This window comes from Hemitrygon akajei, chromosome 1, assembly GCF_048418815.1.
Source record: "Hemitrygon akajei chromosome 1, sHemAka1.3, whole genome shotgun sequence".
In the NCBI taxonomy this organism is placed as follows: domain Eukaryota; kingdom Metazoa; phylum Chordata; class Chondrichthyes; order Myliobatiformes; family Dasyatidae; genus Hemitrygon; species Hemitrygon akajei.
This window is the reverse complement of record NC_133124.1, coordinates 140798095-140823353: the sequence shown is the minus strand read 5'-3', so window position 1 is coordinate 140823353 and position 25259 is coordinate 140798095. Positions and strand designations below refer to the sequence as shown.

The 25259-nt window shown below is 40.7% G+C and overlaps 1 protein-coding gene across 1 annotated transcript in view; it reads right to left on the bottom strand.

Moving 5' to 3' along the window:
• Positions 1-687: 687 nt before the first annotated feature.
• The window catches only part of LOC140722147 (regulator of G-protein signaling 22-like), a 180465-nt gene continuing 155893 nt past the window's right edge, over positions 688-25259 (bottom strand). Inside the window, exons 17-21 of the mRNA XM_073037212.1 lie at positions 18577-18645; positions 9937-10098; positions 8736-8915; positions 3130-3265; positions 688-833 (exon numbers count right to left, since the gene is read on the bottom strand). Of these exons, the coding sequence (XP_072893313.1) occupies positions 3161-3265; positions 8736-8915; positions 9937-10098; positions 18577-18645 (516 nt within the window). The 3' untranslated portion in view covers positions 688-833; positions 3130-3160. The remainder of the gene's footprint in view (positions 834-3129; positions 3266-8735; positions 8916-9936; positions 10099-18576; positions 18646-25259) is intronic.

Genomic DNA, 25259 nt, shown 5'->3' with positions numbered 1-25259 from the left:
TCTGAAATAATAAAACCAAGGAATTTAAAGTTACAGACCCTCTCCACCTCGGATCCCTGAAGAGGAATAGCTCGTGGACCTCCAGGTTCCTCCTCCTGTAGTTAATAATCAGCTCTATGGTTTTGCAGACATTGAGAGTGAGAGGTTGAGGGCACCAGTCAACCACATTTGCCCAACAGCAGTGGTGTCGTCAGCAAACTTGAATATGGCATTGGAGCTGTGCTTAGCCTCAGAGTCATAAATATAAAGCAAGTAGAGCAGGGGACTAAGCACGCAGCCTCGTGATCCCGGGAGTCAGATAGAGATATATTAGTCAATTGCACATTTACACTAATTCCATTCTATTCTCCCTACATTCCTATCTAATTCCCCCAAATTCTACTTTTCACCAATGCAACAGAGACAATCTATATCAACCTGTATGTCACTGCAATGCGGGAGGATGCTGGAGCAGCCAGTGGAAAACCACAGTGGTCACTGGGAGAATATGCAGACTTGACACAGACAGAAACAGGTTAGGATTGAACCTGGCATGCAGGAACTGAGAGGCAGCAGCTCTACTGCATTGGCACTGTGTTTGATCTTTAACCAAGCTCTTTATCAGCTGTCCTGTTGTGTATTTAATGCAGTATTTCAGTAATATCTGAGTAATATTCTAAATATTAATGATGTTGTCTGACACCCAGGTTCACTGTCAAGGACTCTTCACAATTCATGTTCTCAATATCACTTTTTTTATTTGTACCATTCATCTTCTTTAGCACATTGTTTTTCTGTCAATCTTTGCCTGTTCTTTTTTGTAAATTCTATTGTACTTCTTTCTGTGGAAATGCCTGCAAGAAAATGAATCTCATGGTAGTATATGGTAACACACATGTACTTTGATAATACATTTCAAAAAGGTTTAAAGGTTCATATATTATCAAAGCGTGCACACTTCAGAAATTCTTCTTGTCCAGATAGCCATGAAAACAAGAAAGAAAAGAACGGCAGCATGGTCATCAAGCCCAGTTCCCTCCTCCCTCCACAAAAATGGAACAGACACATCAACTCCCAAATCCCCCTCCCTCACACAAAAAAATCAAGAAAGATTGGGATGAAAACACAAAATATAGATTGCAGAGTGCTGAAACATCCAAATGATCTCCAAACTGCAAATCATAGGCTCCAACAGTTCCAGAATCACATTCAAGACGAAAAACATAGCAGACATAAAAGACGTGAAATATATGGTTTCATGATCTATCCAGAAAATGTCAACTGAAGGAGCACTGTATGCAGATGCCATCAAAATTTATTTTGAACTGTGAAGATTATAAAAGGATATCGATCAACTGGGTAAGTGGACTAGAATGGCAGATGGAATTTAACTCAGGCAAACTTTGTGTTAAGTACTCATTAGCAAAATCCATGTAAATGTAATGTCAGTAGTCCACATGTATAACAGGCTCTGAAATATTGCATGAGAAAGCAATCCTTGTTCACTGGGTATCGTCTATTGCCAGATTTGCACCGTTTTTATATTATTTTTGAGACAAAACATGAAAAAGACCACAGGTACTGGAAATCCAAAGCAACACAGGAACTTCAACAGGCATCATTTATGGAAAGAGTAAACAGTTGACGATTCAGGCCAAGCCCCTTTTTCAGGACTGAGGAGGAAGGAGGAAGATGCCTGAATAAAAAGATGGGGCGAGGGGAAGGAGGCGAGCTGGAAGGTGATTGGTAAAGCCAGGTGGTAGGGATAGGTCAAGGAGAAGAAAAATTCTGATAGGAGAGTGGACAATAGGAGAAAGGGAAGGAGGAGTGGATCCAGGGGAGGTATTAGGTAAGAGGAAGTAAAAGGTCAGAGTGGGGAATAGAGGAGTGAGGGTGGAGAATTTGGTCACCAGAAGGAGATATTCATGCCATCAGGTGGGAGGCTACTCAGATGGAATATAAAGTGTAGCTCCTTCATCCTGAGGGTGGCCTCATCTTGGCACAAGAGGAGGCCATAGATCAACACGTCGGAATGGGAATAAAAATATTTGGCCACTGGGAAGTCCCCCTTGTGGCAGATGATGTGGGGTTGATTGAAAGAACTGTCCATTAATGGAATCATTATGTGTCTTTTATCCTTGTCACGTATCGTTTAAAGAGAACTAGTTTTAGGAAAAATTGTATACTGCTGTGGAGCTGCACTTTTATGAATCCAATCCCAAAACAGAGTCTCTTATCACTATATTAAGAAACATAATGATAATCTTTACTGTCCTATTAAATGGAACCATCAGATGTAATAAAAGTGCATCTGGCCTTTGTGATTGTCCTCATCCAGGGGATTGGGCTATAGCTCCCCCTGCCTTCCCTGATGGCTCACCCCTTATTGCCTATCCTCAAGAAAAGGCCTGATAGCTAAATCAAAAGATTTTAAAGAACAGATAACCACAAATTTTAAGACATTGACTGTGGTTACACGATGAGGAACATCCTGTGTTGGTTGGCCACAAAATGCTCGTGAGGAATCAGGATACATATGATTAACAAATAGTTCAGTATCTCGAAGGGGCACTTGAAAGGCCACACAAGTGCACTTTCTGAGTATCCATATTTTGTGCAAGTCTGCAAGGGTACCCATCGCTAATCTGCCTGATTCTTTGGCTGCAGGAAAGGCAAATAACATCTTGTCTGCTTGAGTGTACAGCAATTATAAAGATTAGCATTTGTAGCTGATTCTGTAAAACCCATTAAAAGAAACAATTCAGTGCAGTAATCTTGATGGAAGTTGGAAGGATGACTCGACTAAGTGTGAGCAGCTTATGTCAGCCTTCACAGGTTGTGACACAGGCTGGTAAATATTGCAACTGGAACTTGAGTAGTACTTCAGTTAATGAATTACCAAGGGAAAATAGAGTTAGCAAAAGCTAGTTGATAATCATGTTTTTCAGAACAATGTGGTTGAAAACTGAGCTGCAATGGTGGAAACCAACACTATACTATTGATATCACTGGTGTGCATTATGAGGAAAGAAGCAGAACTGAAATATTTAAGATTGCTCTTCAGAATTTTCAGTAAAGACTCAGTGGGCTAGGTGTCAAATTCTGCGCTGATTTGTTAAGATCTTAAATTGCACAAATCAGATGTCTTACCTCAGGTGAGCTCATTCCAATTTCTTTTCCTTCACTTGTTTGTTTCTAAGTTTTGTAGGCTGCCTTCATCAGCAACACTCTGTCGCAAGTTTGTAAAGTCTGGCCAGAGTTTGAAGAGTACATCAAAAACTGCCATCTGTAGAGGAAATATCAATGCTTTTGTAAATTAGATATTTCTGGATTAAAAGACAAACTAGATTACTTTTATTTATCACATTTACATTGAAACATATAGTGAAATTTGTGTAAAATCAAATCAGTGAGGATTATGCTGGGCAGCCTGCAAGAGTTGTCACCCTTCCGGCAGCAACATACCGTGCTCACAACTCACTAACCCTAACCTGTACGTCTTCGGAATGTGGGAGGAAACCAGAGCACCCGGTGGAAACCCACATAGTCACGGGGAGAACAGTCAAACTCCTGACAGATGGTGGCAGAAATTGAACTCCGATCAGTAATCACTGCTGCTGCAATAGGATTACACTAAACGCTCTGACACTGTGCTGCCTTCAGATTACTGAAGCACAAATATTTCAAAATTCCAGATTAGCAAATCAACCTTTAAAGATACGTTCAGCTATTACTTGCAATCAGCCAATGGAAGTATCAGAGGGAACTTCATAATTAAGCCACTGAGCCCATTCAATATGACATCTTACAACCACTGCACTACAGTCAAAATTAACTTATTTTGTACAGGTACATCTATTAAATACCCACAGATCACTAGAAAGGCTTAATAGGAAAAATGACTCATCATTTTATTCCTAAATGACTTTAATTCCTGGTATGGATTCTCCAGTCAAGGGACTTACAGTCAATTTCTGGGGGAAAATAATACACATTTCAATACTTTCATATGCTTCTTTTAAATTCTGGAGAAAAGCAAATGATTATATAAGTTCAGAGTTCAAATTTATTATCAAAATACATATATATCACCATATATAAGCTTGAGATTTGTTTTCTTGTGGGCATTCACAGTAGATACAAAGAAACACAACAGAATCAATGAAAAACTACACACAAAGATGAGCCATCATCTAATGTGTAAAAGGCAACAAGTTGTGCAAATACAAACAAAAAAACAAAACACTAGTAATAAATAAATAATAGTGAGAACATGAGTTGTAGAGTCCTTGAAAGTGAATCCATAGGTTGTGAAATCAGTTCAGTGTTAGGGTAAGTGAAGCTATTCCCTCTGGTTCACTACCTTGTTGGTTGAAGGGTAATAATTGTTCCTGAACCTGGTGGTGTGGGACCTAAGGATCCTGTAGCTCCTTCCTGATGGCAGCAGTGAGCTGAAAAAATGTCCTGGGTGGTGGGGGTTCTTGGTGATGGATGCTGTTTTCCTTTGACAGTGCTCCTTGTAGAAGTGCTCAGTAGTGGCAAGGGCTTTATCTATGATGGACTGGGTTCTATCCATTACTTCTTGTAGACTTCTCTGTTCAAGGGCATACCTGGCCATGATGCAACCTATCAGTATACTCTCCACCATGCATCTTTAGAAGTTTGTGGAAGTTTTAGATGACATACCAAAACTTTGCAAACTTCTAAGAAAGTCCAGGCACTGCTATGCCTCATTTCTAATTCTGGACCCGGGGCAGATCCTTAAAATGGGATAACACTGAGAAATTTAAAGTTACTGACCCTCTCCACCTCTGATTCCCTGATGAGCACTGAACCTCCAGTTTCCTCCTCCTGTAGTCAATAATCAGCTCTTTGGTTTTGGTGTTGTTGTGGCCCTGTTCAGCCAGATTTTCAATCTCCCTCCTACGTGCTGATTCATCACCACCTTGGATTTGGCCAACAGCAGCACTGTCGCCTGCAAACTTAACAAAGGCACTGGAGCTGTATTTGGCCTCACAGTCATAGGTATCAAGAGAGTAGAGCAGGGGGCTAAGAACAGAGGCTTGTCATACATCTGTTATGATAGCAATTGTAGAAGAGATATTGCTGCCTATCCGAACTGACCATTCAACTTGCTTGTATTGGGGCTCTGTTTCTAATAGTCCGCTCCCAAGTGACTCAGTTTCTACATTCTCTCAAGCACATAGGGCTCTGGATCCTTTCACCTTTGAACACACCAGGGCTTTGGGTTTGCATTCCCTATCCACTCAGTCAAGCCCTTGTTTATGAACCTCCTTTTATTTTATGGACTTCCTATTCCTATGTTCACTGTAAACTTGCCTGGTTCATTGAAAATTTATCACTATGTAAAAAAACACACACAAAATGCTGGAGAAACTCGGCAGGTCAGGCAGCATCTATGGAAACTAATAAACAGGCCTGAAAAGAAAGGGGAAAGATGACAGAATAAAACTGTGGGGGAAGGGGTAGGAGGCTAGCTAGAAGGTGATAGGTGAAGCCAGGTGCGTAGGAAAGATATCATAGTGGGGGAGAAGTGAGAGAGGGTTTTACTAGCTCCCACAAAAGAAGATTTAAACTTCTTCAGGGCAGGAATCTTTCGAAGAGACTTTGCAGAGGAACAGCAACCTGCTAAGTTCCTCCAGCGTTTTGCGTGTGGTACTTTGGGTTTCCAGCATCTGAAGACTTTCTTGCGTTTATCATACTGTGTAACATCTAAAAAAAGTGAATAAAAGTGTTATGTAGAAAATGCATAAAAAAACTAATTAAAAAAAGTGTGAAGGTGTTAAAGTAATGTCTAATAGTCTGGTAGATATACCAGTCTGGCATTAACGAAGTCCCAAGCATGCTAGATTATCAGAGTGCTGGTGTATCTCATGACAACTGTAGGCAGGATAAATGCATAATATCATGGAGTTTAGCATAAGACCCAGAATTTGGGAAGGGATTGTTGGCCTACACTTCTGCATTGAACCAGCAAGAGGATGCTTCGCCACATTAGAGGCGATGCAGAATGGGTTTTCCCAAAGGCTTGTGAAAATGGGAAGAGCTATGTGAAACTTTAAGTGAGAGCTTGTTAATATGAACACACTGACAAGAAGACCTGTGATAAGATGACTTGTTCCATTCTTTTTGCTCATTATGATATTTTGAAGAAGTGCTTACATGTATTTTGAAATAATTTGGAATGGTTTGCATTACAATTTACTCATTATACATTCATTACTTAATTTTTTTTCAGAATTTTAATGCATTTTAAGTCTTTTGCTCCTAATTTAAAAAAGAAATTAAATTGAATATTAATAAAACATCTTGAATGCTGTAATCAGCATTCTCACTACAACTTGATCTTGAAATATTTCCTGTTGAGAAATGCTGCTTTTAATATCCAACGTTTGTTTCATAATTGTTCTCATCTGCCCTCAGGGTGCTCATGAAGAGAGTTTGTAGAAAATATATACAACAAATATAATAACTAGAATGACTTCTCATCACTAATAATCTTTGATAACCGAAATTCCTCTTCATCCCTGTTCTAAAGAGGCACCCTTCTATTCTGATGCTGTACCCTATGGTCCTAGACTCCCCACTATAAGAAACTTCCTCATTCAGATCTCTTCTCTGCTTAGAAAAGCTTTTATGAATAATATCTACAGTTCTTGCTAAGTAACTCAGAATGTTAATATGGCACAGAAGAACCTCCAAGTCTACTGGACCGAACTGGTTGGAATCATTTCCCTGCTCTTTCTCTGTCATTCTTTTTCCTGCCTTTTGCTCCAACGTTGCATATTTATATCTGCTGTCCTTTAACTTTCTCTTAACATGAACAGTTGCCTTCTATCTATCCTAGGTCTATCTTTTTTCTAGACAGTTCCTCAGTTATTTTTTTCTACTCTTCTGTATATTTGAGTTGACTTCAGTGTCCTCTCAAATGGGATCTGCTCCATAGACTGCTACAGGTACGGTGGGTGATTCCCATCATTAATTAAGCAATAACCTTTATGAGTAATATCCACAGTTCTTGCAAAGTAACTCAGAATGTTAATATGGTACAGAAGAACCTCCAAGTCTACTGGATCAAATGGGTTCTTTCTCTATAGCTCAGCATATCTTTCTCAAGTTCTTACCCAATATACCTTTGATTGACTTGATTGATTTTGCTTCCTTTCAGGTAGTGAATTCCACTTCATAAAATTATAACATATAGGAGCAGAATTAGGCCATTTGGCCCATTAAGTCTTCTCTGCCATTTCATCATGGCTGATCCATCTCCCTCTCAGCCCCGAGCTCCTGACTTCATGCCTTGATTAATCAAGAAACTATTAACCTCTGTCTTAAACATGGCATCCACAGCAAATTCCACAGATTCACCCCTCTCTGGCTAAAGAAATTCCTCCTCATCTGCATTCTAAATGGACATCCCTCTATTCTGAGGCTGTGTCATCTAATTTTAAACTCCCCTACCATAAGAAACAACCTCTCCACATCTACTCTATCCAGGCCTTCAATGCGATTCCCCTTATTTTCTGAGGAAATATCAAAATGGCAAAGATAGTGGTAATTTGGAACTGAAGAAAGAATGAATGGCAACTGCGATCTTCTTCTGAATGGTTTGATCACTGGCTTTAAAATGGCAGATGTTCTGATGAACATGTACCCTCTTTGTTGGCCTGAGAACATACTGATCGAAGAAATTCTCCTGAACACATTTCAGAAAGTCCTCACCATCTTTGCTATTTACCCTATTATAGCTGCGGTTGATGGGGGGGGGGGGGGGGGGGGAACAAGCTCCCACTACCTATTAAATGTTCCCAATGGCATGCACCTCAAATAGACTCTGACAACAAAGCCAAGCTTCTGGCCTTCATGCGTGACTTATCGACCAAGCCCGGCAGAATAATTTCTACTGTCAGGAGAAGGGGCAAAGACAGATGATTGGTACCTTAAAACCAGTCACTTGGCAGCTCGTCCAGGAGAAGGAAAACTCTAAACCCAAACCTCTGCTGTCTTGCGGCTATACCTATTCATGGGGAAGGCTTCAGGAGTAAACCCTGAGGGAAAAATCCAGAGCTGGAGTCCCTAAGGTAGTCCTACTTTGAGTTCAAAGCTGATGGGCAACTGCTGTGGTGCCAAACTGTATCGGCTCTGCCATTCCTTTGTATTCGCCAGATGCAGAGGGGAAGCTTGCTGCTTGGGCAACAGCTTGCTCTCCACATTGTACTGCTCAGGCTTGTGTATCTAGACAGCTAGGACACAACATAAATAGTGGACCCTGCCCGATGAAAGCCTCACATAGATCTGTCTTTGACCTCTCAATGACCTACTTCCCTTCCAGCTCGGTAATATATTCCATATCAGTACTAGCATCTCACTTCCTTTTGCTGTGTCCCTTTGTGGCCTGGCACATTGAGTGTCTAGCTTGAGTCATGTTTCAGTATCACTGTTACATCCCAGTCCAATGAGGTTGGTTTGCAACTTACATGTCAACAATAACTTTTAGCACAACTGTGTTTACACATATGTAGACTAAGCTCATTTTCTTAGTCCCTTTCAATGTATTGCCATCTAATACTTTACAATACGATCTCATTCACCCTATTTCTTTGTTTCTGTTGCTGTATACTCCTCCTCAACCCCCAACAATTTCTAAACCCATTCCAACCATTTTCATGAGGCTTCTCACTGGAATGTTGCTACTTGGAAATCTTATTAAGTATTTTACATTTCTTTTCATATACCTGTGCTTCTCTGAAGATATATATTCCCTGATTTTCCATGTCATTTACAATCTTATCTGCACACTCTTGTGGAATATCAATCTGCAAAGGTGGTATGACTTTGGAATTGATGAAACAATTAATGATGGACTTGATCTTATTCTGAATGCTTTCATCACTTGCTTTAGAATGGCACATGTCCTGAAGGAAAAAGAAACATGAAAAATCGTCACTTTCTCTGTGTCACTGAAGCTACAGAAAATAGTTTTCTCACACACATGCACACAATGCTTATGTATTTAAGCATACATGCAATTCTGCTATACAGTGGATTCCAATTAATTGGGATACATTGGAATCAAAACATTTTGGCCCAATTAGTGAAAGATTCATGAAAATTGCTAAAAAGGTATAAAAATGATAAACTACCATTTAACCAAGTAACAATTTATATATTTAAATGAAATACAGAGCAAAGTAGAAAACTACCAATATTACCAAAATACTATAAAACTGTGGATTGGTTCCCAATAGTTATCAATGAGGAATTCATCCTGTGTACCTGCCGTGTTCTTCTGAGTGTAAATGAACAAAATTAGTGCTGACACCAGTGTAGATAATTGACTGCCTTCATACAATGCCATGGATGATTGCATCCTCCAAATCTTCATTTTCATTTTAACGTTCAAGATGATTGTCGATACCCTCAAATTCTTCATAGTTCCTAACTTGTTAAAGTAGCAAATTCATTTTCACTCACATCCATTCTGGCATCCCCAAGCCTGATTGCTTGAAACTGTAGTGAGCAAAACAGTTCTGAATTGTCTTACTGCTTAGTTCTCGCCAACAATCAGTGACAAAAATCACAGCTTTTTTTTTTAAACTCAAACACACACAACTGGCACTATTTAAAAATTGTTCACCATAAACATGGCATGGTGTCTAATGGCTGCACAACTCCTTGTGACTGACACTACATAGGAACTGTTTGGCAACAGTCTCCTTTTCTAATTAAACAGCATAATGTCCCAAATAAACAAGTGGAATCCTGGCCATGTTCTCAATTAGATTTTATGCTTTAAGAGTTGTCCCAAATATGTGGTTGCACCAATTAACTGATGTGTCCCAATGAACTGGAATCATACATAAAGTTAAACAAATAATTTACAAAAAAAAGTACTGGTTTAGATTTTGTATCACTGTACTGATTTTATCTATTTACCTTATATTTTTGAACCTCAAGCCAGAAAAGAACATTATTCTCCATTAATTCTCCTTTGAATGACACAAACTGTTGAAATTGGAGGACTGTTACTGGATTTAGCAAAGCTTTACGGAACGTTACGATTTCTTTCGATGTGGAAATCCATTTGTTATTCATGAGCTGTTGGGAATATAACTTATCAGCGTCACTTACATCAGTTAATTTTCAAACACATTGGAAGAGAAATGAACATAGAACATTGTACTAAAATTTTGAATTGCCTGTGTTTATAAGTTTCTGCAGTTGCTTTGCCATTGCCAATCCTTAGCTACCCAATGGGTTTTAGGGAGGGAAACAAGCTAATGGCAATTCATACCCATAAACTCCTTCAAACTACAAATGATTTTTTTTAAACCAATGTTAACTCTAATGTTTCACAGTAAAGAAAGATGGGCTTGGTGTACTGGGATGGAGTTGTGAAATTTGTTGTCCCGAAAAGTGGACATAATGATTGATATAAACACATTTAGTGTACATCTCAGTCATGCTGTTTATCTGCTGGTTACTTCGGCAAGTCTGGAACTGCTGACTTGGGTTTGCCACTTGCACCATCTATTGATATACACCAATATTACGCAAGAAACATAAGAAACTGAGGGTGCTGGAACACAAATTACTGGAGTAAATCATTGGGTTTGGCAGCATCTGTAGAGGGAAGTGGACAGTCAATGTTTTGGGTAGAGACCCTTCATCTGTCCCAGTTCTCTTCAATCCTTTAGCATGAAGAAATATTCTCCTTTTATTGAATATACTTAAATGACTTAGCCTCCATTCCATTTTGTTGTAAAGAACTTCACAGGTCCGTCACCCTTTCAGCAAAGAAATATCTCATCTCGGTTCTAAAGTGTTGGATAGAGTTCTAAAGTGTTCTAAGTGTTCTAAAGTCTATGGTGCTCACAGCACCATAGACGTTATTCTGGCGTCTTCCCACTTCCTGTTCAGTCCGAAAGAAGAGTCTCGGCCTGAAACGTCAACTGTTTATTCATTTCCTTAGATGGTGCCTGACCTGCTGAGTTCCTCCAGCATCATGTGTTTGTTGCCCTGGCTTAATTTTAATTGTTGCCGGGGTGCTGTCCATGTGAAGTTGGCATATTCTCCCTGTGACCCTATGGTGCTCCAGATTCCTGCTATAACTCAAGGATGTGCACAGTGGTAGGTTCATTTGTCAATTTAAATTGCTCCTGGAGTATAGGTAAGTGGTAAAATCCAGGAGGAGTTATTGAGACGGTGAAGAGAATACAATAGGATTACATAATTGGAGAGTTGACGGTCAGCATGGTTGAAAGACCTGTATTTGTGCATTGTTTCTGTCAGTACCTCCTGCTGAACTCTGTCTTTTTGTGTGTTTCCCCCTGGTTTAGTATTGCCATGTGCTCCTGTCCCCGCTCCTGCTCTACTCCGGCCCCTGTATTACTGAGTACTCTGTCTCTTACCTGTTTCTCATTATTACCTGTTTTGCTGCCACCTGTGTCTCATTGTGCTCCACCTATCATCTACCTCTCTGTTTATTGCTCAGTGTATTTCAGTCCTGTGTTTTCACCTGTTTGTTGCCAGATTGTGCCAGTGAATTTTCCTGAGACTTTCCAGCATTTGTGTCTGTACTCTGTCTGTCTGAATATTGATTCTGCCTGTTTCCCAATTCTGGTTTTTGGATCTCTCTGAATGTTTTGATCTCTGCTTGAACTTTGACACCGACTTTGTTTGCACCTCGGGATTTGTTACTCAATTAATATCATTGTGTGCACAGTACTGGGTCTGCGATTGGATCCCTGCTCCAGCATCCTGACAGTTTCTCTATAATTCATGACTGTAAATACTAGATTCTACATCCCAAAGTTGTAACCCCCTGGTCCTAGTGTCTCTGGCTATTGGGAACATATTTCCTGTATATAGTTGGTCAAGAACTGTTAGAGTTATATGGGTGTCTATGAGATCTCATCTCATTCTTCTAAAATCCAGTAGGTATAGGGCTAATTGGCCTTATCATTGCCTATACAACTATTCTGCTGCTTCAAGAATCAGTATAGTAAACTCCTTGAACTCCTCTTGTGACAAGAACATACTTCCTCAGAAACACACACAAAATGCGGGAGGAACTCAACAGGGCAGGCAGCATCTATGGAAAAGAGTAAACAGTCAATCAGTCAATGTTTCAGGCTGAGACCCTTCTTCAGGAATGAGAGGGAAGAGGGAGACACCTGCGGGGGGGGGGGGGGGGGGAGAGGCTGGCTGGAAGGTGATAGGTGAAGCCAGGTGGGTAGGGAAGTTCAGGGGCTGGAGAAGAAAGGATCTGATAGGACGGGAGAGTGGACCACAGGAGAAGGGGAAGGAGGAAGGGACCCAGGGGGATGTAATAGGCAGATAAGAAGTAAAAGTTCAGAGTGGGGAATAGAGCAAGAAAGGTGAAGTTTTGTTCACCAGAAGGAGAAATTGATACTCTGGTTGGAAGGTATGCAGACAGGTATGTGTTGCTCCTCCACCCTGAGCGTGGCCTCATTTTGGCACAAGAGGAGGCCATGGATTGACATATCAGAATGGGAGTGGGAAATGGAATCAGAATAAAAATGTTTGGCCACTGAGAGGTTCAACTTTTGGTGCATGGAGTGGAGGTGCATGAATAAGCGGTCACCCAATTTATGACGGATCTCACCATTGTAGAGGACACTGCATTGGGAGCACTAGACACAATAGATGCCCCCAGCAGATTTTCAGGTGAATTGTTGCCTCAACTGGAAAGACTGTTTGGGGCCCTAAATAGAGGTGAAGGACGAGATGTATCGATAGGTGTGGCACTAGATGGCTTGCAGGGATATGTGCCTGGAGGGGATTAGTGTGGAGGGACGAATGGACAAGGGAATGCCAGAGGGAGAAATCCCTGCAGAAAGCCGGGGGGGGGGGGGAGGTAAAGATATGTTCGGTGGTAGGGTCCCTTTGGAGATGGCAGAAGTTGTGGAGGATAATGTGTTGAATGTGGAGACCCAAGGGGTGGTGGTAAGGAAAACAGATCACTATTATGACAGGAAGATAGGGTGAGCTCAGATGAATGGGAAATGGATGAGATACGGGTGAGGGCAGCATCAATAGTAGAGGGTGGGAAACCCTGTTCTTTAAAGAAGCAGGACATCTCTGATGTCTTGGACTGGAAATCTGTGTCCTGGGAACAGATGTGGCAGAGGCAAAGAAACTGAGAAAAGGGAATAGCATTTTTACAGGAGATAGGGTGGGAAGAGGTATATTCAAGTTAACTATGGGAATCAGTAGGTCTATTAAAAATGTCGATTGTAGTTTATCCCCAGAGAGATCAAGAAAAGGGAGGGAGGCATCAAAGATGGTCCAAGTAAATTTAAGGGCAGGTTGGAAATAGAGGCAAACTCAACATGGGTGCATGAAGTAGTGTCAATACGGTCGTCAATGTAGCGCAGGAAGAGTTAGGGAGTATAACTGGGCACAGTTTTGGATATAGACTGTTCTACATAGCCGTAAAAAAGGCAGGTACAGGTTGGGCTCATGCAAGTGCCCATGGCTACCCCTTGGGTTTGGAGAAAGTGGGAGGAGCTGAAGAAAAAATTGTTTTGGGTGAGGACTTGGGGACCACTTTGGGTCCAGTGATCACAATGCCATTAGTTTCAATATAATTATGGAGAAGGATAGGACTGGACCCAGGGTTGAGACTTTTGATTGGAGAAAGGCTAACTTTGAGGAGATGCGAAAGGATTTAGAAGGAGTGGATTGGGACAATTTGTTTTATGGGAAGAATGTAATAGAGAAATGGAGGTCATTTGAAGGTGAAATTTTGAGGGTACAGAATCTTACCTGTTCCTGTTAGTTTGAAAGGAAAGGTTAAAAGTTTGAGAGAGCCATGGTTTTCAAGGGATATTGGAAACTTGGTTCAGAAAGAGAGAGATATCTACAATAAATATAGGCAGCATGGAGTAAATGAGGTGCTTGAAGAATATAAAGAAGAATATATAAAGAAGAATATAAAGAAGAATATAAAGAATCTTAAGAAAGAAATTAGAAAAGCTAAAAGTAGTTACAAGGTTGCTTTGGCAAGTAAGGTGAAAATAAATCGGAAGGGTTTCTACAGTTATATTAATAGCAAAAGGATAGTGAGGGATAAAATTGGTCCCTTAGAGAATCAGAGTGGACAGCTATGTGTGGAGCCAAAAGAGATGGGGGAGATTTTGAACAATTTCTTTTCTTTGGTATTCATTAAGGAGAAGGATATTGAATTGATTGAATTGTGAAAGGCAAGGGAAACAAGTAAGGAAGTTATGGAAACTATGACGATTAAAGAGGAGGAAGCACTGGCGCTTTTAAGGAATATAAAAGTGGATAAATCTCTGGTTCCTGACAGTATATTCCCTAGGACCTTGAGGGAAATTAGTGTAGAAATAGCAAGGGCTCTGACAGAAATATTTCAAATGTCATTAGAAATGGGGATGGTGCCGAAGGATTGGCGTATTGCTCATGTTGTTCCATTTTTTAAAAAAGGTTCTAAGCATAAACCTAGCAATTATAGGCCTGTAAGTTTGACGTTAGTGGTGGGTAAATTAATGGAAAGTATTCTTAGAGATGGTATATATAATTATCTGGATAGACAGGGTCTGGTTAGGAACAGTCAACATGGATTTGTGCGTGGATGGTCATATTTGACAAATCTTACTGAAATTTTTGAAGAGGTTACTAGGAAAGTTGATGAGGGTAAAGCAGTGGATGTTGTCTATATGGACTTCAGTAAGGCCTTTGACAAGGTTCCGCATGGAAGGTTAGTTAGGAAGGTTCAATCGTTAGGTATTAATATTGAAGTAGTAAAATGGATTCAACAGTGGCTGGATGGGACATGCCAGAGGTGACAGAGGGCAGTGACTAGTGGTGTGCCCCAGGGATCTGTACTGGGTCCAATGTTGTTTGTCATATACATTAATGAACTGGATGAGGGGGTGGTAAATTGGATTAGTAAGTATGCAGATGATACGAAGATAGTTGGCGTTGTGGATAATGAAGTAGGTTTTCAAAGCTTGCAGAGAGATTTAGGCCAGTTAGAAGAGTGGGCTGAAAGATGGCAGATGGAGTTTAATGCTGATAAGTGTGAGGTGCTACATTTTGGTAGGACTAATCAAAATAGGATATACATGGTAAATGGTAGGGCACTGAAGAATGCAGTAGAACAGAGTGATCTAGGAATAATGGTGCATAGTTCCCTGAAGGTGGAATCTCATGTGGATAGGGTGGTGAAGAAAGCTTTTGGTATGCTGGCCTTTATAAATCAGAGCATTGAGTATAGGACTTGGGATGTAATGTTAAAATTGTACTAGGAATTATACAAGGACAAATTTAGAGTATTGTGTACAGTTCTGGTCACCAAATTATAGGAAAGATGTCAACAAAATAGGGAGAATACAGAGAAGATTTACTAGCATGTTACCTGGGATTCAGCACCTGAGTTACAGAGAATGGTTGAACAAGTTAGGTCTTTATTCTTTGGAGCGTAGAAGGTTGAGGGGGGACTTGATAGAGGTATTTAAAATTATGAGGGGGATAGATAGAGTTGACATGGATAGGCTTTTTCCATTGAGAGTAGGGGAGATTCAAACAGGAGGACATGAGTTGAGAGTTAGGAGGCAAAAGTTTAGGGGTAACACAAGGGGGAACTTCTTTACTCAGAGAGTGGTAGCTGTGTGGAACGAATTTCCAGTAGAAGTGGTAGAGGCAGGTTCGATATTGTCATTTAAAGTAAAATTGGATAGGTATATGGACAGGAAAGGAATGGAGGGTTATGGGCTGAGTGCAGGTAGGTGGGACTTGGTGAGAGTAAGCGTTCGGCACGGACTAGAAGGGCCGAGATGGCCTTTTTCCGTGATGTAATTGTTATATGGTTATATGACTAGTTCTGCCAAGATGAGGCCACTCTCAGGATGGAGAAGCAATACCTTATATTCTGTCTAGGTACTCTCCAACCTGATGGTTTGAATATTGATTTCTTCTTCTGGTGAGCAAAATTTCTCCCGCACCCACCATTCCCCACTCTGACCTTTCACTTCTTCTCACCTGCTTATTACATCCCATTGGGTTCGATCCTCTTTCCCTTTCTCTTAGTGTCCTATCTCCTAGTTTGTCCTATCAGATACTTTCTTCTCCAGCCCTTGACTTTTCCCGCCCAACTGGCTTCACCACTTTCCTGCCAGCCTCCTTCCCTTCCCCCACCATTTAATTCAGGCATCTCCCCCCGCCCCACTTCTCTCTCAGTCCTGATGAAGGGTCTTGGCCCGAAACATCAACTGTTCACTCTTTTCCATAGATGCTGTCTGAACTGCTGAGCTCCTCCAGCATTTTGTGTTGCTTTGGATTTCTGGCATCTGCAGATTTTCTCGTCTTTGTGATTTAATACTTCCTCAGATATGAAGACCAAAACTACATACAAAATCCAGATGGATCTCATCACACCTTCACTCCAGCAATCAATCCTAAACATTTCCCTTTCTTAATCTGTCATCATTCAGACAGTAATCTGTCCTCTTGTTTATGAGCAAGTATATATCCATACTCATTTACATCTGTCATGTCACTCATGTAAACTATCTTATTACACTTTCTTTGCATCCTCCTCATTCTTAGATTACCCTTAGTTTTATCTCATCTGCAAATTTGGAGATGTTACATTTAACTTTATCTTCAAAATGACTGACCCATTGTTATGAAGAGCTTTAATGCTGCAGTACTTCACTGGTTATGCTGTTACCTGGAAAAATAAGATTCATGTCACGACCAGACTATGCAAGTTTCTTCCCCCAAGCCATCAGACTCCTCAATACCCAGAGTCTGGACTGACACCAACTTACTGCCCTCTCCTGTGCCTATTGTCTTGCTTATTATTTATTGTAATGCCTGCACTGTTTTGTGCACTTTATGCAGTCCCGGGTAGGTCTGTAGTCTAGTGTAGCTTTTTGAGTTGTTTTATGTAGTTCAGTGTATTTTGTGTTGTTTCATGTAGCACCATGGTCCTGAAAAACATTGTCTCATTTTTACTGTGTACTGTACAAGCAGTTATGGTCGAAATGATAATAAAAAGTGACCTGACTTGACTTGACTATTTATCACGAATACTTCGAAACACATAGTGAAATGCACCGTTTGTGTTCACAGCCAAAGCACCCGACCATGTGGCTGGGGGCAACCTGCAAAGTCAATGTTCATGCCATCAGGTTGGAGGCTACCCAGCCGGTATATAAGGTGTTGTTCCTCCAACCTGAGTTTGGATTCATTTTGACAGTAGAGGAGGCCGTGGATAGACATATCAGAATGGGAATGGGACGTGGAATTTTAATCATTTTATCCATGGAGAATTTTATCCATGGCCTCCTCTACTGTCAAAATGAATCCAAACTCAGGTTGGAGGAACAACACCTTATATACCGGCTGGGTAGCCTTCAACCTGATGGCATGAACATCGACTTCTCTAACTTCCGTTAATGCCCCTCCTCCCCTTCTTACCCCATCCCTGACATATTTAGTTGTTTGCCTGTTCTCCATCTCCCTCTGGTGTTCCCCCCCCCCCACTTTCTTTCTCCCGAGGCCTCCCGTCCCATGATCCTTTCCCTTCTCCAGCTCTGTATCACTTTTGCCAATCACCTTTCCAGCTCTTAGCTTCATCCCACCCCCGCCGGTCTTCTATCATTTCGCATTTCCCCCTCACCCCACTACTTTCAAATCTCTTACTATCTTTCCTTTCGGTTAGTCCTGACGAAGGGTCTCGGCCCGAAACGTCGACAGCATTTCTCCCTATAGATGCTGCCTGGCCTGCTGCGTTCCACCAGCATTTTGTGTGTGTTTTTCCTTTATAATAGATATTTTTACCTCATCAGTCCATTCTTATATCCAGCTTTTACAAGCGCTGCCACACTTAATGCTGCTGAAAGCTTCCTGACAAGAAATCACACTGTGTAGACACTCTCCACTACTCAATCATATTTCTACATGATTCAAACTCTGACAAACTCCTCTCCAGATGCAGCCAGTTAACTGTGTTCCAGATGCAAAATCACTAGTCATATTGCCAGTGGATAGTGACTGTTTTCCTGAGGCCTCACTTTTGGTTGCCGAGGTAATTCAAATATGTTGTGTACAGTAAACAATCACAGACTGAATTCATCCTGAGTGGGCAGAAACTTGGACATTATCTGACATTACCTACAGCAGTTGGTATTGTAGGCAACACATTCAGTAAGATATTTGGTTAACATCTGGCTGACCAAAAATGTTTTTCAGTAAGTTGTGAGAGACCAGAAGACCTTCTTTTCAAGCTCCTATGTTGTTTTGTAATACTGTATACGATGTCATGATGTACATAATCTTATACATTGTAATTCTGTTACTTAATAGCAAAAGGAGTTCTGATAGTGTTTCTGTACAATTTGTGAAGAATTCTTGGTTGCACGGTAGAAGCAAACTGCATTGACAAACTAAAATACTTCCTTTGCAATAATTGACTAAAAATTCATACTAACATTACTTCTGTAAACAATCCAAGAAAAGCTGGCTGTATTTCTCCACTTATTTTCCAGTAGTCCTCTGCAGCTGGATCCCACAAATCCTCACCTGCAATGCACTTTGCTTCTTCTTACTCTGTTGCAACATATGGTCCTCCAACACATCCTGCATTTGTACCTGGAGAACAAAGAAATAGGTTAGATTTTAGGATCAGATTCTATAGAGAACATGGGGATGTGAAGTACTCTTTTCCTAAATGATGATTCTATAAAGAACCTAAGGATGTGAAGTATTCTCTTATAAGACTTGATGATTTTCGCACATTTGAATGTCAATTGTTTCAAAGTTCAAAAGTTTAAAGTTCAAAGTAAATGTTATTATCGAAGTACATATATGTCACCATATACAACCCATATTCATTTTCTTGTGGGATATACTCAGCAAATCTATGGAATTGTAACTATAACAGGATCAATGAAAGATCAACCAGAGTGCAGAAGACAACAAACTGTGCAAATACAAATAGCAAGAAATAATGAGAACAATAGATAATAAGATAAAGAGTCCTTAAAGTGAGATAATTGGTTGTAGGAACATTTCAATGATGGGCAAGTGAGTGTAGTTATCCCCTTCTATTCAAGAGCCTGATAACTGTGGTGGTAGGGGTGGTAACTGTTCTTGAACCTGGTGGATAGTAATGACCAATTGCTGAATTGGTAATTCTTTCACAGTTTTCACTGAATTGCATTTTTCTACATTTTATGGAGAGTAATTATTATAAATATTAGTTCCGAGTTACTTGTTTTATTTCAAGATGCAGCACAGTAACAATGAGCCCACACCACCCAATTACATCATGTGACCAATTAACCTAATAACCTGCACGTCTTTAGAATGTGGGAGGAAACCTACAGGGTCACAGAAATATAGAAAACCTACAGCACAATACAGGCCCTTCGGCCCATAAAGCTGTGCTGAACATGACCTTACCTTAGAACTACCTAGGCTCTCTATTTTTCTAATCTCCATGTACACATTCAAGAGTCTCTTAAAAGACCTTATCGTTTCCACCTCCACCACTGCTGCCGGCAGCCCATTCTATGCACTCACCACTCTCTGTGTAAAACACTTACCCGACATCTCCTCTGTACCTACCTCCAAGCACCTTAAAACTATGCCCTCTCATGCTAGCCATTTCAACCCTGCGAAAAAGCCTCTGACTACACACACGATCAATGCCTCTCATTATCTTGTACACCTTTATCAGGTCACCTCTCATCCTCCGTCGCTCCAAAGAGAAAAGGCCAAGTTCACTCAACCTATTCTCATAAGGCATGCTCCCCAATCCAGGTAACATCCTTGTAAATCTCCTCTGCACCCTTTCTATGGTTTCCACGTCCTTCCTAAAGTGAGGCGTTCAGAATTGAGCACAGTACTCCAAGTGGGGTCTGACCAGGGTCCTATATAGCTGCAACATTACCTCTCAGCTCTTAAACTTAGTCCCATGATTGATGAAGGCCAGGTCTGCCTTCTTAACCACAGAATCAACCTGCATAGCAGCTTTGAGTGTCCTATGGACTCGGACCCCATAATCCCTCTGATCCTCCACACTGCCAAAAGTCTTACCATTAATGCTATATTCTGCCATCATATTTGACCTACCAAAATGAACCACCTCACACTTATCTGGGTTGAACTCCATCTGCCACTCTCAGCCCAGTTTTGCATCCTAACAATGTCCTGTTGTAACCTCTGACAGCCCTCCACACTATCCACAAGACCTCCAACCTTTGTGTCATCAGCAAATTTACTAACTCAACCTTCCACTTCCTCATCCAGGTCAGTTATAAAAGTCACAAAGAGTAGGGGTCCCAGAACAGATCCCTGGGGTATACCACTGGTGACCAACCTCCATGCAGAATATGACCCGTCTACAACCACTCTTTGCCTTCTGTGGGCAAGCCAGTTCTGGATCCACAAAGCAATGTCCCCTTGGATCCCATGCCTCCTTACTTTCTCAATAAGCCTTTCATGGGGTACCTTATCAAATGCCTTGCTAAAATCCATATACACTAAATCTACGGCTCTACCTTCAACAATGCGTTTAGTAACATCCTCAAAAAATTCAATCAGGCTTGTAAGGCACAACCTACCTTTGACAAAGCCATGCTGACTATTCCTAATCATATTATGCCTCTCCAAATTTTCATAAATGCTGCCTCTCAGGATCTTCTCCATCAACTTACCAACCACTAAAGTAAGACTCACTGGTCTATAATTTCCTGAGCTATCCCTACTACCTTTCTTGAATAAGGGAACAACATCCGCAACCCTCCAATCCTCTGGAACCTCTCCCGTCCTCATTGATGATGCAAAGGTCATTGCCAGAGGCTCGGCAATCTCCTCCCTCACTTCTCACAGTAACTTGGGGTACATCCTGTCTGGTCCTAGCGACTTATCCAACTTGATACTTTCCAAAAGCTCCAGCACATCCTCTTCCTTAATATCTACATGTTCAAGCTTTTCCATATGCTGCAAGTCATCCCTACAATGGCCAAGATACTTTTCCGCAGTGAATACTGAAGCAAAGTATTCTTTAATTACCTCTGCTATTTCCTCTGGTTCCATGCACACTTTTCCACTGTCACACCTGATTGGTCCTATTCTCTCACATCTTATCCTCTTGCTCTTCACATACTTGTAGAATGCCTTGTAGTTTTCCTTAATCCTGTCTGCCAACGCCTTCTCATGGCCCTTTCTGGCTCTCCTAATTTCATTTTTAAGCTCCTTCCTGCTAGCCTTATAATCTTTTAGATCTCTATCATTACCTAGTTTTATGTAAGCTGTTCTTTTCTTGACTAGATTTACAAGTCTTTGTACACCACGGTTCCTGTACTCTACCATCTTTTCCGTCTCATTGGAACATACCTATGCAGAACCCTACACAAATATCCCCTGAACATTTGCCACATTTCTTCAGTACGTTTCCCTGAGAACATCTGTTTCCAATTTATGCTTCCAAGTTCCTGCCTGATAGACTCATATTTCCCCTTACTCCAATTAAACATTTCCCTAACTTGTCTTTCCTTTCCTTCTCCAATGCTATGGTAAAGGAGACAGAATTGTGATCACTATCTCCACAATGTTCTCCCACTGAGAGACCTGACACCTGACCAGGTTAATTTCTCAATACCAAATCAAGTACAGCCTCTCCTCTTGTAGGTTTATCTACATATTGTGTCAAGAAACCTTCATGAACACACCTAACAAACTCCACACCATCTAAACCCTCACTCTAGGGAGATGCAAATCAATATTTGGGAAATATAGGTACAGAGAGAACATACAAATTTCAGCAGTGGGAATTGAACCCGGGTCACTGGGGCTATAATAGGTGTTATGCTAACTGTTATGCTACTGCTATAAACCATCAATGGTAAACTGCTAATTTCCAGACTGGCTTCTTTCAAAACCAGATACATTATATAGCTGAGGAAAGGAGTGGTTTTCAGAGGTTAGGCTTTCAGAATTATCTCAGTAGCTTTATCTTACACCAAGAAGTGATAAATATTTTAACTTCCCTAATGTTAACTGGATCACCAATACAGCAAAGGTCTTGTACAGTGTGGAACTCATTAAATATGTCTAAGAAAGTTTCCTTAATTAAAATATGGAGGGCCCTAGTAGAGAGGGTGTAACACTGAATCTCCTCTTAGAAATTAAGGTAGAGCAAGTGACTGGTGTATTAGTGAGAGGGCACTTAGTGCCAATGACCATAATTCTATTAGTTTATTTTGGAGAAAGGTAGAATTGATCCACAAATAAGGGTTGTAAGTAGGTGCAAGGTCAATTTCTTAGGCACTATGCAAGAACTTGTAGATGTCAATTGGGTGAGACTCTTAGAGGGTAAAGGGATGATTGAAAGTGGGAGGCTCTAAAATGGTGCTATCAGGAGTTCAACAGCAGTTCTTGTCAGGGTGGAAGGAAAGCCTTGCATGTTTAGGAAGTCCTGATGGATGATATGGTCAGGAAAAAAGTGTGCAGTACTTGAGGTTTAGGCAATTAGGATCAAGCAAATCCCTCAATGAATACAAGAAGTGTAGGAAAACACTTAAGCAGGAAATCAGGATGGCAGAAACAGAACATAAGAGGATCTGGCATCCAAGTTTAAGGAAAATTTCAAGAGATTTATTAAGAGTAAAAAGGGGATTACGGAGAGAATAGGTCCCCTTAAAAGATCAAAATGACCCATCTATGTATGGAACCATTGTAGATGGGTGACATTTTTAAAGAACATTTTTATCAGCTTTTTTTTTACTGTGGAGAAGACCATGAAAATTAAGACACTGAAGTAAATAGCTACAATGTCTTGAATCATTTCTGAATTACCAAAGAGGAGGTACTGGCAATCCTAAAGCACGTGAAAGTTGATAAATTCCCTGAACCTGACTAAGTGCATCCTTGGATTGTGTGGGAAGCTGAGGATAAAATTGTTGAGATCCTTGCAGAGATAGTTGTATCATCTTTAACCATGGGTGAAGTTCCTGAAGACTAGAGGGTGACTAATATTGTGCTGTTATTTAAAGATGGCAACAAAGACAAGCCAGAGAACTATAGGCCAGTGAGCCTGATATGAATAGAGGGCAAGTTACTGGTAGAGATACTGAGGGACAGTGGGTATCAGTATTTAGATAGACAAGGAGTGATTAGGATAGTCAGCACTGCTCAGAACGTGAGAAATCATGTCTCACAAATCTAATAGTGTTCCCTGAAGACCTAATAATGATAACAAGGGAGTGGTTGGGCAAGCTATGACTTTAGTAAGGCTTTTGATAAGGTCCCATATGGAAGGCTAGCCTAAAAGGTTAGATCACATGGCATCCAGGAAGATCAGCAGTAGTGAAGTGGATACAATATTGGTTTGATGGTACAAAGCAGAGGGTGTTGGGAATAGGGTGTTTCTTGGAGTGGGCATCTGTGACTAGTGGGTACAACAGGGTTCAGATCTAGACCCTGAAATGTTGTTCATCATTTATATAAATGATTTTGTTGAGCCTGTAAGGAGATGAATCTCAAGGTTGTATAATGTATGTATACTTCGATAATAAATGTTGTTCATCATTTATATAAATGATTTTTTTGAGCCTGTAAGGAGATGAATCTCAAGGTTGTATAATGTGTGTATACTTTGATAATAAATACTTTGAACTTTGAGCAAGTTACAGTTGGTAAGTTTGCAGATAACACAGAGGTGCTGTTGTAGACAGTGGTTATAAAAAATTAAAAAAGGATCTTAATCCGCTGGGTAAGTGGGCTGAGAAATGGCAACCAGTTAAGTATGAGGTGCTTCATTTTGTGAAGTTCTTCATAGTGAACAGTAGGGCCCTGAAAAATGCTGTACAACAGAGGGATCAAAAAATACAAGAATATTCTTCGATGAAAGAGGCATCACAGGTAAACAGGGTGGTGAAAGTGTTTCACATTGACTGTAAGAGTCGGGATATTATGTTGTGGAAGCACAAGATATTGATGAAGCCACACCTGAAGTATTCTGTGTAGATTTTCTTTCTGTGTTATAGAAAAGACATTTTCAAGCTGTAAAAGATGTAATGACATTGTTGCTTGAATCCAAGAGCAAAGGAGTGGCAGGGTAAGCTACGGCTTCATTCCATAAGACATAGGAGCAGAATTAGGCTATCTGGTCCATTGAGTCTGCTCCACCATTTTATCATGGCTGATCCATTTCCTTCTCAACCTCATTCTACCTTCTTCCCATTACCTTTCATGCCCTGACTAATCAAGAACCTATCAACCTCCGCCTTAAGTATATCCAATGACTTGGACTTCACAGCTGCCTGTGGCAATGTGCTGCTGCCTGCACAGTCACCACCCTCTGGCTAAAGAAATTCCTCCTCATCTCTGTTCTAAATGGATGTCCCTCTTTTTTGAGGCTGTGTCCTCTGGTCCTACACTCCCCCATCAGAGGAAATATCCTCTCCATATCCACGCTATCTAGGCCTTTCAAGATTTGATAGGTTTCGATAGATCCTCCATCATTCTTCTAAATTATAGTGAGTAATCGCCCAGAACCATCAATTGGTCCTCTTACGATAAGCAATACATTCCCAGAATCATTCTCTTGAACTTCCTCTGAACACATTCCAAAGTCAGCACATGCTTTCTGAAATAAGAGGTCCAAAACTGCTCATAATACTCCAAGTGAGGCCTTACCAGTGCCTCATCATTACAGAGTCCTAGAGAAGTACAGCACAGAAATAGGTCCTTTGGCCCATGTAGTCCACGTTGAAACCATTTCAACTGTTTACTCCCATCAACCTGCACCTAGACCATAGCCCTCCATATTTCTACTAACCATGAACCTATCCAAACTTCTCTTAAAATTGAAATCAAGTTTGCATGGACCACTTCTCATGACCATCAGAGTGAAGACGTTTCCCCTCATGTCCCCCTTAAACTTCTCACCTTTCACCCTTAAGCCATGACCTCAGATTGTAGTCCCACCCAACCTCAGTGGAAAAAGCCAGCTTGCATTTACCCTAGCTATAGCCCTAATAATTTTGTATACCTCTATTAAATCTCCTCTCAATCTTTTTACGTTCCAAAGAATACAGTTCTAACCTATTCAATCTTTCCTTCTAACTCAGGTCCTCCAGTCCCAGCAACATCCTTGTAAATTTTCTCTGCACTCTTTCAATCTTGTTTACATCTTTCCTGTCAGTAGGTGACCAAAACGGCACACAATACTCCAAATCAGGTCCTACCAACATCTT